We start from the raw sequence: 15,950 nt of genomic DNA on the forward strand, positions 1-15,950 counted from the left end.
GACTCAATTATAGATAAATCAAATTTAAATATTCGACTCGATTATATCCCTATCTAACGGTGGTGAATGAAAAAGGAGAGATCGAGAGAAGAGGAAGAAAAGAAGCGCTGAATGAGAAAAAAATACATAATTTAAAAGCAATTAATACAAAATACACTAACACTTTTGTAGAGTGCCGGCACTATAGATCGTAAAATTATGCATATACAAGGCAGCAGGCGTGGGACGGAGGCGTTTTTTTTTTTTTTTTGTTTTTTAGGTCACAACTATAACTTTTGTGGTGGTGGAATTTCATTGAACTCCAGGGTTTATTCGCTGTTTTCAAAATGCTCCTTAAACTCTTAAAATTAGCAAAAATAAAAAGTTCACGAATAAACAAATTCCCCTAGCGGTCGAACATTTAGCTCGAGAGGTGGAAGAGCAGAAGCCCCCGCCTCCACTTTTCCACTTTTCCATGCCCCTCGTCGATTGATCAAGCCCATTGACCGCATAGCCAGGGCTCGCTGAGTGTTAACCGATCGATAAACATCAGGTACGCGATCGAGTCGCCGACGCTTCTGACTTCTACTAGGGTTTCGATCGCCTCGATCTGTCGTTGCCTTTCTCCCCAGATCTGAACGATCGAGGAGTCTGCTTTTTTCCATCGGCTTTTCCGTAGTTTCATTGCCGGATCAGGTGTGTTCTGCAGATCATGGGAAGAGGGAAGATAGTGATCCGAAGAATCGACGACGCGACGAGCCGACAGGTGACCTTCTCGAAGAGGAGGAACGGATTGCTGAAGAAGGCTAAGGAGCTCGCCATCCTCTGCGACGCCCAGGTTGGTGTCGCTGTCTTCTCCAGCACCGGCAGGCTCTATGAGTTCTCAAACACCAGGTTCTTCCCCATCTTCTCCTCACTCTTTTTCTCCTTACCAGATAGAGCAGCTCTTTTATGCAAGTAATCATGTGGCTAATGAATCATGATCTATGACATCCCTAACGTAGTAACTCACTGAAAAATTTTATCTTGCAGATCTTGGTCAGTAAATAAATTATGTTCATTCTAATTTTTTTTTTGGGGTTACTTCTGAATATATCAGCATGAAATCTGTGATCGACCGATACACCGCATCAAAAGAGGAACAGCATTTGATTACGTCTTCGTCTGCGGAAGTGAAGGTATTTTTGTTTTGGATGAATAAATGGTCTGATCCTGCAAGCTGATTTGTAAGTTATTTTACGGGATGAAAATCACAATATTTACTATCAACGCGCGAGCAAAACTTTTGTTTCAGGAAAATTCAGTTTTTCTCAGTCTTAGAAAATATTTTATAGAAAAATAAGAAAATTTATGTCAAATTATTCAATTATTCCTCATAATTGTGAGAAAACTTAGTAAAATTAACCATAGTAGATTGATTGTGAATTGTATCTAATTGTGTCTACAAATATATAGCACCTTATGAATATTGGTGTATCGGGGCAGTATTTTACCATGCATATCAATTTATAAGATGAGCCCATCTCACCACATGAGCGGGCTCAAGTCAAGCGCAAAGGTTGAGTTCTGATAGAATTGCATGCATATAAATCCATGCAATTTACCAAAGCGCGAAAACAATATTCATTCAGTTTGAAGTGAGATTCATAAAAAATAAAAAAAATTAAGCAATTCTTTAGCATGTATTATCCTTTTTGGCATTCCAATTCATGGACATTTCCTTTTTTTAACATTGATCCAACTCAAGTAGTAAATAAATGGAGTTATATTGTTTCATGTAATATGATTCTTTAACTTTTTCTAGAGAACCCCACTAAAGAGGAATGATTCTTTTCGGGCTGCAACATGTAGTATTCAACTGAAATATATATTATTCTGCTAATTAATGTATTCGTCAAAAAGAAATCATACCGTGGCATTTAAGTTTAATTTACTGATCTACAGGCCTGGCAAAGGGAAACGACGAGCTTGAGGCAGCAATTGCATAACTTGCAAGAAAATCATAGGTATATCACCTATAAATTGAATAAAGTATTGATCAGAAAATTTTGTCAATAAACATAAAACAGTAGAGTCTTACAACACCTCTAGAATATTTCATTTTCATATGGAGATTTTTTTTTTCAAGTGTACATGTTCATGCACAGACACAGCTACAGCATGACTTAGATATAGCATGGACACAATTAACACAGATCATCAAATGAGCCGCATCTAAAAAGTTGCATTATGAAGGTTTACACATGGCTGATAAGACACTAATTTCCTTTCTTTACATGACCTAAGTTGTAAACTCATTATAAAGAGGTGAAGGTTAGAATAAAATGCAATTACATATGCGTATGCAGGAATAATAAATGAAGTATACGCATAAAAAATTAAAGATTAGAATAACTAGCATTTGCATAGCCATATGCAGGAATAAAAAAAATGAAGTAAATACAGCAAATGGATTGCAACCGCTTAGATCTCACTTTCCATACCGATGATACCCTAGAATAAAACAAAAAAAAAAAAAATCTATAAGATAGCTATAGAATAAATGTTCACTTCTCCAAACTGAAACTCAAATATTCTTCCGCAGCCAGTTTTGAGGCACAATAATCTACTTATTGTAGTCTTCTATCCAAACAGTAATGGTATGTTCGGTTTGCAGAACTATCCAAACATTTGGTATGCTTGGTTTACGAAATGAAATAGATAAGGAATGGAATAGATATTTCTAGAAAATGAATTAGACGAGGAATAAAATAAAATTATTCATTAGGTTACTTCAGGTGGAATATGAAAAAATTCATCCTAATATAAGTATTTTGTTAGACAGATGTAGCTCGCACAATCTACACAATCTAGTCTGACCAATCTACCCAGCCCAACTAGCTTAGCTTTGCCCGACAAGCTCGATTAGTTTGTTGCTCTGCTCTCATGCGCCATCTGAGGCCCTTAGTCAGATTGTTTCAAATCACCCACTCACTCCACTTGGTCTGACCTGGCTCATCCACCCACTCTGACCCTTCAACTGCTCAATTTGCAGCTAGATATGGATCAATTAAGCAGCTAAATTAATAACGATACAAACATTAGAGAGATCTGCTTTTAGTGAAGGTGCAATGGACAGAGAACCAAATGCCCATAAAATTAATGTTTTAAATCAACGAGTCATTCCATCATTATTGATAATTGCAGGCAGTTGATTGGGCAGGATCTATCTGGGCTAAGCGTCAAAGATCTACAAAATATTGAGTCCCAATTAGAAATAAGCCTGTGTAGTGTCAGAATGAAAAAGGTCTTCTTTGATATCCTTTGAGCTATCTTTTGTCCTTTCGGTATCAGCTATTTTAAATGTGCTAATAATTGCAGGATCAACTTTTGATAGAAGAAATTCAAGAATTGCATCGTAAGGTTGTTGTATATTTCACTATACATCAGTAGGGCTTACAATTCTATATCTGATTCACCCAAATACTGGTTTGTCACAGGGAAAGCTTATTCAGCAGGATAATATTGAACTATACAAGAAGGTAAACCTTTTTCGTGAAGAAACTATTGAAATACAAAAGAAGTTATCAGTCACAAAGTAGAGCATTATAAATAACTCTTGGTTGTGAATTATTAAATTTAACATAAATATGCAATGACCAATGTCAGGTTCATGATACAAAGGGAATGAATGATATTGACAGAAGTTCTATTCCATATAATTTCAATATAGCAAGTGAACAACTGTGCCCAGACAAATACTATGCCAGCCACAACAAGATGCAGATGAACCTCAAAGTAGGGGACCTCCAAAGCTAGGGTAATTTTATTTCGTTAGTTCACCTGTGGCATCCTTGGAACATTAAATAAGAAGGCAGTCACTGTAGCAGCGTTGGAATATAGCAGCGTTGGAACACTAAATAAGATGGCGGTTCAAGGTGGCATCGTTGGAAAACTAAATAAGAAGGCATTTCAGTAGCCAGTGATTTCAATACAAGAATAGATGATACGCTTTGTTGTCTGTCCTCTTTGATATATATATATATATATGCTTGTGATCATGTCTCGATGGAAGTGAGGCTAGAGGATAGCAAATTTACTACAATGGAATCAATGGAATATCATTTCCTGATAGACACATGTCCTCAGAAAAAAAAAAAACTTCTTCCGTCTCCTAAACATTTGGCAATCAGCTATAAGTTGATTTCGTGATTTACCTTCCTTCACATAACTTGGGACGGATTGTGAGGAGTACAAGGATGAGTGTAATCATTTTTTACTACAATGTATATGCTTGTGATCCTTATTTGTAAATATGGAGCACAAACATATGGAAAAGAGCCGGCATGCGATCAAAAAAAGGGTTTGCTACAATGCTACTAGGAACTTCCTTAGGTTTTCTTTTCTTTCAAATCTTTGTTGATTGTCAATATAAGTATAGTTGCAACATCTTTCTCTCAGTTGCCTACAGTATTCCATTAAAGAAAAATCTAGCTAGTTGAGGCTAGAAAAATTCAATGGGAATGCTCACTTGGCCAACAACCCATGAAGGGTTATATTGGATTATAAGTGGTACCAAAGCATTTAAATCCTCGTTCATAGCTCGAAAAACCAAATGCCACATGGAATGTATCGACTAACATGTATATTAATGGTATGGATTAAGGCAACATCATGTAGCTAGTTATTTAAGGAAAATGCCTTTTACTTCCATTGGGAAGGAAGTTGCAATGGATAGGATGCAAACAGAAACAAGACAGGCAATGAGGAAGACTAACACTTCGACCATTTTCTTGAGTGAGGGTGATTGAAGATGATCTAATTGATTGAACTGGTGAAGTTTAGATTGTACATGGCAAGCTCATGGGACAAGTTAAAACAACTGGGATCTAATATTATCTTTTGTCATCTACTGAAAAAGAACCCATCTCAAAGCAAAATAATAATAATAAAAAAATTCACCCAGTATCAGTGCAATAACATTTATTTAAATCAAAATTCAATTAAAAGTATGCTTTCTCATATTAAAATTCACCCTGTACGATTCAGACGCGACACGTTCCATGTGGCAGAGATAATAGAAACTGAATCATCGACACCATCAAATAGCTCTATCATCGTAATAATCCTAATTATTTATTATTATTAAAAAAATGTCTGAAAAGGTACATGGTTGAATTGAAACATGTCGCATGAACTTAAAAGTTAAATAGTCTGAAGTTAAAATTTATGAACCTTCAAAGAAATGACTCGACAGAAACTGATTGATTACCAAAATTCTCTTCTATAGACTTATCATGCAAGTTAACTAAACTGCCTCAGTTAAAAACAAAGAAAGGAGAATTGAACGTTATTATTCTTATATAGAAAAGACCTCGCAGCTGGTAACCATCAATTGGAGAATAGAAAAAATGATCAAAGTTTATTTGTGCAAACTAAGTTTTTTCCTAAATCAAATAAATATTCATCTAAAAATCTTCAAGATAATAACTTACCTTAGATCTTCTTGCAAATTATACAGCTGCTGCCTCCAACTAATTCCTCTACATTGGAAAACCTAATGAGACAAATCAAGACAATCAGTTGAGCAGAATTACAAAATCTAGAATAGTAACAGAAGTATATTTGCATAGCACACTACAATGAATCTTCAAGTTAATTCATATGCCAAAAATTTGTTAGTGCGCAAGTCATGAATCATGATATTAACATTGAGTCTGAATGATGACGGCAATCACATTGATGTGAACCACTATGAAATTTTAAAATTTCCCAAAATTCCAATGTACAAAGAGGAGACTAGTAGTAGTGTTTCAAACATGCATAATAAACTTGTACATGTCACTTAAAAGAGGTGGTGTGGGCTGGATCCGCTCAACAGTCAGCACCAATACAACTCAAGGGATTCTGGTCATATTTGAAATAATTTAACCTCAAACCAGATCATGCAAATAATAGAAGCCTATTGTAATTTTAGAATTTAGATTTTTGATGCATCAGTACTAACTAAATAAAATTTTATAAGAAACAAAAACAAAAATTCACTCATGGGGTTGAAATTATCTGCCCATTGTTGGGTCCATCAATCAATGTAAAACCAGATCCTGGTCATTTAAGTCCAAAATGCACAAAATATTTTACTCAATTGCGATGCATTTTCCAAACCTAGTATGCTTCAGCAATATATAAGCATCCAGGTGCCCATAAAAACCTCATCAAGATTGTGAATACAAGATCAAAGTCAATGAAAGCTTGTGTAAAAAGATATTAGCATACATATAGTCTTGTGTGATTGTCATGTGCTCCTTAGAGTAAAATGTAACTTTTTAAAAAAGTGTGACACGACCAACATATATTTATGGATTGGTGCAATGGTATGCTAGGAAGTAACGTTTTGAGAGATGTTCAAAGTAAATAGATGGATAAAATATACTTATACTAAAGAAATTAATTGTAACTCTGACAAATGAGAAAATGCAAAAATAATAATAATAATAATAATAATAATAATTTGTGGTCATGTTTAAGGCAAACAATAGATTCAATAATTTAAATTGGTGAATCGATTAAATTAAAATGTTTAAATTGTCAAGGAAGACCAAAGAAACTTTTTTGTTAACAAAATATAAGGAATGATAGTCTTCTGTAGACCTCAAAGCAAGTATCAAATATGCAGCAAACAAAAAATTATTGTGTCAAATACAATTCGACAATGATGAATCTTATATAAAGGCTTGTGTGTTGATTGTAATTTAAAATCTCTGATCCAGAATGGTTCTTATTGTTCTTATCTATGTTGACAAGTGATACAGGTTCACATATACTGAGCATATCGACATTGTGAAAGCAGCAGCAATGGACGATGAGAAAAAGAACCAATGGTGCACCACTGATTTTACTTGCCTACCACATCATCCATCTCAACCACCAAGAATGAATCAGCAACCCCTCCCACTTCTATGGTCACCTCCATGCAATGGTAAGCTATTGAAATAGCGTATTAAAAGTAGTGCAATCTTTTAGATAATCTTCCCCTCTCAATGTGACCTCAAAATTATGTCTTTCACTAACATAGGCCATTTGAATAAAGAAATATGTTCTTCATGGAATACCTTGCCCACCCCACGGTGGGATAAAAACTTGGTTGTTGTTGTTCTTTATGAAATACCTTACAAATAGGTCTAGATGAATTGCTTGAATGGTGCTTGAAATTTGAGACGAGACTTTGGTGTGAAATGCCAAGTTGGAGAGAAGGAATGTGTGACAAAGCATTCAAAAGGCTCCTATAGACAGGCTTCTGAAAAAAGTGCAATGAAGTTGCAAAGCAAAGGATAATTTTTTTTTGTTTTGATCTCTAAAAGGAATTTTGTAAAATAAAGGATAAAATCTCAAGTGTATCTCATGAGTAACAAAAACTCAGAACAGAATTTTAGAAGAAAGGAGTAAATTAAAGAGGTGAAATGAATTTCACTCTTATAAAAGAAAATTAATCAATAAATTAGGAAAGAACATTGCTACTAGGGGTGTCAAAAATGAACCCGACCCGACGACCCAACCCGAGTCGACCCGAAAAAAATCAGGTTCGGGTTGGGCATTTTCGGGTTCGGGTTGGAGGGTTGAAGAGTAAAAAAATTTCGGGTTGGGTCGGGTTGGGTTCGGGTTGACCCGGGTTGACCCGGGTTGGCTTAAATATAGGGTTTTGTGGGTCTTTTTGGGGTTAAATCAAATTTTATTTTAAAAATTTAGATGTTTTCATGTACATTAATATCATATTTGTATGATAATGATGGAGTATTGAGATAAAAGTGAAGAATTATAGGGAAAATAGCCCAAAAAAGTCGTTTTGAATCGGATTTTCGGGTTATATGGGTCGGGTTCGGGTTGATCGGGTTGGTCGGGTTCGGGTTCAGGTTGAGGTGTTTTGGGTTGAACTCGGGTTCGGGTCGGGTTCGGGTTGGGTTAAAAAAAAAAAAACTCAACCCGACCCAACCCAACCCGACCCGACCCACCCGAATTGACACCCCTAATTGCTACAAATGCATACTGAACATTGAGATATAGAAATCCTATGACTAAGAACTAGTAGTGTGGTAGTGGTCAGGATCGCAACTTCACTTAATTAAGACTAGGATCACAATAGGGGTGTAAATGGGCCACATCAAAATCGTAAAATGCCATGAGTTGGATCTTAGTTGGTTCAATGGAAGGTAACACAGTTCTAGAAAAGTTGTACTGAGCAAAACCTACAGCAAAGAGCCACAGGCCTGACAAATATGTGGGTACAATAGGCCCATGTTGTGCGCATCCAAGGCCGTGAATTTAATAACAAAAGATTATAAATTAATAGTGAACAAAATACCAAAAATGGAATGGTAGAAAAATGCTTTTAAAAATTAAGAATTTAATGATATTTGACATTTAATAAACTATTCAAGGTAGTATATAAAATTGTATAAACAAGAAGAATTAAATAGCATATGAGCCATGTTATAAGTGAAGAGAAGTTCATTTAACCAAAGGAAAGTATCCAAATAAAAAACAATGTTTATGTTCCTAGGTGGAATGATAATCTTATATTCCTTTAAAGAAATATTTTTTATAATATCACAAACTTTTGATTCTAACCCACAACAAAGTTGAGTCCAAAACTTTCATAGATTGTCACTTATATTTGATGTCCCATATCCTTATTCATCAAGCAGCAAAAAATAAATTTGACTCCAGTAGTATAAATTGAGAGGTTCGAACGATAGACCAATGTTTAGGACATGGTTGAACATCAAAGAAGTTTAAGGTATAAGGTGAGGTTCAAGAGATTGAAGCATTGGAAGTTCTTAGCTTCATGGTGTCCCATATCCTATGAAGTTCTTAACTTTCATAGATTGTCACTTATATTTGATGTCCCATATCCTTATTCATCAAGCAGCAAAAACTAAATTTGACTCCAGTAGTATAAATTGAGAGGTTCGAACGATAGGCCAATGTTTAGGACATGGTTGAACATCAAAGAAGTTTAAGGTATAAGGTGAGGTTCAAGAGATTGAAGCATTGGAAGTTCTTAGCTTCATGGTGCTAAGAGCATATTCTTATTCATCATCTAGAGCAAGAGCATATTCTTACCATTTTATACTTCTTTTATTTAGTGAATTCCACACTTCTCCATCATGGAATAGATTGGTAGTGATCTAATCGTGTTAAATAAGTGAAGTGATTGTGCAATTGTTTCTCTTTATTAACTATGCATGTATTGTTTCCGAGATCATATGAGGTATATGCCTTTGAACCCAAAACATGGTACTGGTTAGCGTGTGATCTAATAGTTTCCTATGTTAAATTTTATAAAATTATAACAACTTGTACTTGTCTAATTAAAATTGGAAGAAAAAAAATGGTGTCTTAATAAACTCCTTCAAAGGCAATATTAAACTAAATGGTAACATCAAAATCAATAAATTCCTTGAAAGGCAATAGTAAACTGAAGGGTATTGTAAAAAACAATGACTTCCTTCAAAGACATCATTAGGCTGAAGGGTATTATATAAATTAAAAAAACATGTGCACTTAACCAAAGGAAAAAATAATTATAATAATATCCTAGAGTAATTAGATGTCTCTCCGAGAGATGCTACAATGAGGCTACGATGACATGAATACGTTGAAAAGCAATTAATAGATTCTATAACTAAAATGGATTTAATTGATTCTGAGTAGAAAGTGAAAGTAATACAGGGAGATCAAAGTAAAATAATTTGTAAGAACATTAACTCAAGTGATTGAGATATTATGACAGAGTTGCAGCACAATGGATATATAAGATCCAACCTCAAATATTTAAGATAAACAGTTAAACACCGTGAAGATGAACTTGCCGCAAAGGCAAGAGTGAGACCGGATGATACATATGTATAAGCCAGTTAGTTAAGTGAAGCAGACACAAATCAAATGCGGAAAAAAAACATCCTGAAAGGACGTCGAGCTAACACATTATAGAATGTAGCATTCATTTTGTACGAACTCGTCAATATAATTATGCGCCGTGAATATTTAAACACACACACACATCTACAGAATTATGTCCATGAAACGTACTCGCCAATGAAAAATGAGGAAGAGATGCTCGACGGTTAATGTCTGAAGAGCAAACTTTCAAAACGATAGTTGAGACAACAAAAGACGAAAGCAAAGAAACCCTAAAATATACAGTAACCACCGGCGAAGAAAAAGTTCCATTCCAATGCAAAACAAATCCACCAGATCTCATCCCAAACGCAGAATGAGAGATTTCCAGTGCTACAATCGCCCACCATAGTAAATCAAAACGAAATAAATAAAGATCATACTCTCACGGATACATCAGAAGCTACCCATGGTGGTAAAAACAATCGCCTAACCTTAACCTTCTAAAAACCCAACAGAATCCCAACTCTTTCAGCGATCTTGTCAAATCCATACTCTCGATTTCATCCCCCAGGCCAAATCAATCATAAACTCTTTTCTTCTCCGTCATTCTAACAGCGATCGACGTTAGAACAAGTACAGATCGAGAGGAACCAAGGACTTGATCGCCCAAAAAGCAATGCAACGACGAGATTGCGAGAAATCGAAGCAAAGACGACCAGATCTATAAGTTGAGGGAGACAATGAAGGACGAACAGTACCTGGACGCACGCGAGAGAGATGAGCGGAGCCGCGGCCGAGCATTGATGGAGTGCGTCGTTCTACCGAGGCGTAAATAAAGAGACCCGAAGTGGTCGAAGAGCGGCTCGCCTCCTGCCACGTCGCCTCCTCGATTTAAATATTGATCGCAATGTATGTTGCTCCGCGGAATCAAACAATGACGATATCCTTTCCGATGAATAAGCCGCGTGTCGACACTCTATTGGATGTACTCTATTCATATCCAGAGGATGAGTGCGTACTAGACCGCGTCTGGCACGTTTTCGTGGCAGGGATCGTTTAAAACGGTTCACGTACCGTTTTGTTTATTGCCTTGCGGAACACGCGTCGGTGAGGCGTAACGATGGCCGTTACTTGAGCCCTTCGACCTTCGTGGCTCGAGCCCTGCTGGGATTGCTAGTCCGCACAACCGTACTCACCTCGTTAAGTGATATGTTACGTGTCGGTTATTCGTCGATATGTTGCGGCGTATCGTAACGTGCTACGACCTGTGGGCCTTCGAGCTGGGCCCATCTCTCCTCATGGGTAACGTGGACGTGTTTAATTCAATTCGATACGTATTGGTAAATATTATAACGTACAGCAAGCGGGGAGCATTGCTTCATTGCTTAATTAGATTTGCGTCCCAAATTAAGACAAATATTAAATCAGCATTTGTTTTAAAAAAAAATCGAATAGACGTCTCTTCTTCTATGATTTTATCTTAAAAATCTTACCTCCAATATTTATGAAAGTTAACTCGGTAATTACTACAATATATTTAAAATAACTTTAGAATTTAAAATGTATTATAGAAGTTAACTCAGTAACTACTACAATATATTTAAAATGACTTTAGAATTTAAAATTTATTATAGAAGTTAACTCGGTAACTACTACAACATATTTAAAATGATTTTAGAATTTAAAATTTAAGATTTATATTATGTAGAAGCTATCAAGTGCTGCTACAACATATAGAAGCTTCCGACTCTCGAGGAGCTTGTAAAACATATTTAGGATGAATTTAAAGTTTAAGATTTAAAATTATAGTAACCCCATAATAACTTTTTACAATTGTTTTAAAGTGATTTAGATGAGGTTAAATAATTTTGACTAAATTGATAAATGATCTTAAATCTTAAATCCTAAACTTATATTAAATACATTTTCTACATATTATATTTTCTACATGGTATAAATCCTTAATTTTAATTCTAAACTCACAATAAACATGCTTTAACAATTATTCGGTAGCTTTTACAACGTATAGAAGCTACATGCTAACTTCTATACATTGTAAAAGTTACCATGTAGTTTCAAAAAAGTACTGAATTTAGAAATAATTTTGGAATTAAAGTGGTGTTTGATTTATGGGTTTGGAAATGAGGGAATAGATTCATTCCCAAACCTTGTGTGTGGTTGATGGGAATGGAATCAAGATTTTGGAATGAAACCCAAAAACTTGAGTATGGATAAAATTCACCCCCTCCCTTGGGTTTTGATAGAATAGAAATGTGAATTAAGTTTTAGACAAAAATATTTTTAGTATATTTGTTCAATTTTTTTTTAATTTCACACTCTATCTCCTTGTTCTCTCTCATAATATTTTCTTTCTCCTTATTTTATCATCACACTTTCTATCTCAACATACTTTCTCTCTCCTCATTCTCTCTCATCACACATTTTCTATCTTTTTTTCTCTATATCCTCTTTTATCATATACTCTCTCTCCTCATTTTCTCTCTCTCTTCATTATCTTCCATCACACTCTCTCCCATTACACACTTTCTCCTTATTTTTTCATCACACTTTCTCTCTCATCGTACTTTCTCTCTCCTCAATCTCTCTTAGTACACTCTCTCTCATCAGTTTCTCTCAACACAATTTATCTCTCTTCATTCTCTCTCATCGCACTCTCTCTCTTTATTTTATATAATCACACTTTCTCTCTTCCCAGTCTCTCATTTTCTCTCATCGCACTTTCTCTCTTTTTATTTTTTCCCATCACTCTTTCTCTCTCAACCCACTTTCTCTCTCATAATACTTTCTCTCTCCTCACCTTTTCATTTTCTCTCATAATACTTTCTCTCTCTTCATTTTTTCCATCACTCTTTCTCTCTCAGCATACTCTCTCTCTCCTCGGTCTCTCATTTTTTCTCATCATACTTTCTCTCTTTTCATTTTTCCATCACTCTTTCTCTCTCAACATACTTTCTCTCTCCTCAGTCTCTCATTTTCTCTCATCATATTTTCTCTCTCGTCATTTTTTCCCATCACTCTTTCTCTCTCAACTCACTCTCTCATCGTACCTTCTCTCTCCTCACTCTTCCATTTTCTCTCATTATACTTTCTCTCTCTTCATTTTTTCCCGTCACTCTTTCTCTCTCAGTACACTTTCTCTCTCATCATACATTTTCTCTTCTCAATCTCTCCTATCATGCACTCTCTCCTCATACTTTCTCTCTCTTCATTTTTTCCCAACACACTTTTTCTCTTATCATACTTTCTCTCTCATTATTTTCTCTCATCATATGTTTTTCTCACATTCAACTTTCTCTCCCATCTAATTTTTTCTCTTATTTTTCTGTAAAGGTAAAAAAGAAAATTTAGGTTCATTCCGATTGAAAACATTTAACTAACCAAACATCATTTTTAATAATGATACCCAAGCTCATACTCATTCTCATTTCATAAAACTATGATACACATTTCCATTCCGATTCTTAGGAGAGAACCAAACACCCCCTAATTCATGAGAAGAACGCTCATTTAATTTATTTTTTTTTAAAAAAAACATCCTTGTAATGATTTATAAAATTAGGGCGCCTTTGATTAAAAAAAAATTTATTTATCAAAGAAAAGGAAAATACCATGAAAAACTCTGAAAAATTATAACAGGTTTGCAAATAGATTTGGAACCATGATAAAAAATATTATATTTAATTAAAAAATAATTATACTGAATAATAGACTATAAAATTGGAAGAAATAGAATTTATTCACTTGGGTATCAATGATCATTGAACTCCTCCACGATTGAATATTTGATGAATTATAATATAATATATAAGTTAATGCATTATTGATATTGGATATTTAACAATTGTTCTTAATCAATTCTCCATTTACAAAATTGTGGTTGTTGCAATTTCAGAAATAATAATATTGTGATTTTTTTTTGATGATTTATGTTTATTTGTTTGCTTTAACGTCATGAATATGGCTATATATCAAACTGAAGTTGATCCTTTCCCTTAGTAGGGGCAATAAAAGTTTTTTACTACTTTCTCGCATTCCTTGCCCATAAGAGAATGGGAATTTGAATTTTAATAAGGACGATCTTTAAAGTCGACCTCTGAACGTAAATATGTTATGCTTCAAATCCATCTAACAAAAAAAAAACTAATAATAATAATTAACCAGTGAGATAATGTGAAATCTGGAGCGACCAGCTCAGTCCCACGAAAGTCAAATTTATCCAATAAATAAATTAAAGAAGAAGATGATGAATTATCTCAAATTTAAAAGTTTAAGTATTTAAAATTATTTTATCGGACAACCTGTTATCGGAAATTTTAGAAAAAAAATTATTAAATTTATAAACTAAATTCAAACTTATCTGTTCTGATAACCTGATCAAATAATCTTATACTATCAGTCTTGAAAGTCAGATCGACCTGCTAGGTTGTTAAAAGATTATTCTTTCGTATCGTCGAGTCCAAGAGCAGAGTAGTCGAGTCAGAAGCCAAGTTAGGAGTAAAAGTAGTTGAGTCAGAAAAGGAATTTACCGAAGGAGATGTCGAGGTCTGAGCTCGGTTGGAGCAATCTGGGTACCCTAGGTTTTGATGTTTGGGCAAAGGTTTAAGTTAGATTTATTGTTGTATTTGATATGCATTATGAGTGTGCGGGATACAAGTACAACAAGAAAAGTCCAAGTGTGATCTTGGCAAAAGAGGAAAGTCCAAGGGTGAGTCTTGGCAACGTAAGTCCAAGTGTGACTTTGCAATGGATAAAGTCCCAGAGGCACGCTCTTGGCAAAGGAAGATCCGACAACAATGACAAGGCTGATGGAAGCTCCAGAAGGCAAGGCGTGAAGAATGGGGAGGTATCCGAGGGGCGTGAGGCTGATGAAGGAGGCTAGAAGGTTAGGTTTAGGTTGTGCGAGCAAGAACGTGTGCATGAGAAATTTTACTCAGGGTAAAGTCCTAGGTTTAGGGTTCCAGTAGAGATTACCGTAGCAGTACTGTTGCAGTTGACTGGTATTTTCATCAGTTAATTGGTAACGAATAGAATGCCTTTGTTCACTCAACCCATGTGGAGCAGTCGACTGGTCTTTTCATTAATCGACTGGTATCAAGTCGTTGGCATATAACAATTGAATTATATTTAGGACTAGTCGACTGATATTTTTATCAGTCGGCTGATAACGGGAAACACAGCTAGGTGTTTCCTCCCGAACTCTATTTACGAGAGTTCGGGGTGCTTGGCCAAGGTTAACGACATAAGCTTAGTTAAAGTCTATTAAAAGTCTCTCAAGTCCTCCAGGCTCTTCTTGTGATTTAAGGGTTTTAGATCAACGTTGTGGGTGAGGTTTCTCCACCGAGATGGAGGTTTGAGCTAGTCTGAGTTTTCCGAGGATCATCCATCGATTGATTGGGATCGTCCACCTTACAAACAGTCGTGAAGTAGGAGTTTTATCTCCGAACCAAGTTAAATTAACGTGTTAAGCTTGCTTTCTCTTGTTAGAATTTATTTTTGTATTCCGCTGTGTGTACTAACGAGTTTAGGCAACGAACGATTTGGGTGAGACGCTATTCACCTCCGTTCTAACGCGCGTCAAGGTCACAATAAGTGGTATCAAAGCAAGGTTTTCTCTTGAAGGACTAACCGCCTAAAGAAGCAAACACTAGAGGAAGAAGATGAAGTCTGAAGGACCTCTAGGATGGGATATCCGGATTCCACCTCCATACGAGAAGGAGGACTTCAAGTATTGGATGATGAGGTTGGAGACGTGGTTCCAAATTGAGTGGAACCATTGGATGGCATTGTAAGAGTCATTCAAGGCTCCAACAGACAAGAAGGGGAAACACCTCCAACCTCAGTATTTGACCGAGGAGCAAAGGGAGCAATCTGAGACGGATAAGGAGGTAATGAAAATTCTATTGAATGTATTACCCCTAATGTTTTATTTAGTGTAGGTGAGTACAAGAGTACTCATGAGCTTTGGAGCAAGGTGATTGTACTCCATGAAAATCTTACACAACTCCAAGGAGTGGAGGAATCCAAGGAGAAGGGTTCATTGGTCCAAGGGAAGGACCAATCAGATGTTGAGT

The 15,950-nt window shown here is 35.5% G+C and overlaps 1 protein-coding gene and 1 long non-coding RNA gene across 3 annotated transcripts; one reads left to right on the plus strand and one right to left on the minus strand.

The window, feature by feature from the left end:
- Window positions 1-648: 648 nt before the first annotated feature.
- LOC121988690 lies at window positions 649-10,729 on the minus strand. The gene is made up of 3 exons (XR_006114073.1): window positions 10,617-10,729; window positions 5,454-5,515; window positions 649-1,994 (listed from the first exon to the last, which is right to left on the minus strand). It is a non-coding gene; the product is annotated as an uncharacterized LOC121988690 (long non-coding RNA).
- On the plus strand, window positions 692-4,154 carry LOC121988689 (MADS-box transcription factor 27-like). Of its 2 annotated transcripts, XM_042542250.1 has the most exons (8): window positions 692-873; window positions 1,079-1,157; window positions 1,924-1,985; window positions 3,166-3,265; window positions 3,340-3,381; window positions 3,459-3,500; window positions 3,628-3,778; window positions 3,849-4,154. In XM_042542250.1, the coding sequence occupies exons 1-7, from the start codon at window positions 692-694 to the stop codon at window positions 3,775-3,777; spliced, it is 657 nt and encodes a 218-aa protein (XP_042398184.1). In that variant the 3' UTR covers window position 3,778; window positions 3,849-4,154. The 2 variants fall into 2 exon arrangements, with proteins under 2 accessions (XP_042398184.1, XP_042398185.1); XM_042542251.1 differs by lacking the exon at window positions 3,849-4,154 and having other exon boundaries at window positions 3,340-3,376; window positions 3,628-3,699.
- Window positions 10,730-15,950: the final 5,221 nt, after the last annotated feature.

This window comes from Zingiber officinale, chromosome 6B (genome assembly GCF_018446385.1).
Source record: "Zingiber officinale cultivar Zhangliang chromosome 6B, Zo_v1.1, whole genome shotgun sequence".
In the NCBI taxonomy this organism is placed as follows: Eukaryota; Viridiplantae; Streptophyta; class Magnoliopsida; order Zingiberales; family Zingiberaceae; genus Zingiber; species Zingiber officinale.

Coding starts and splice junctions, on each gene's coding strand:
- LOC121988689 (XM_042542250.1), top strand. CDS start 692: ATGGGAAGAGGGAAGATAGTGATCCGAAGAATCGACGACGCGACGAGC. Junction 1,158..1,923: donor CTTCGTCTGCGGAAGTGAAG/GTATTTTTGTTT, acceptor ACTGATCTACAG/GCCTGGCAAAGGGAAACGAC. Junction 3,501..3,627: donor ATATTGAACTATACAAGAAG/GTAAACCTTTTT, acceptor GACCAATGTCAG/GTTCATGATACAAAGGGAAT.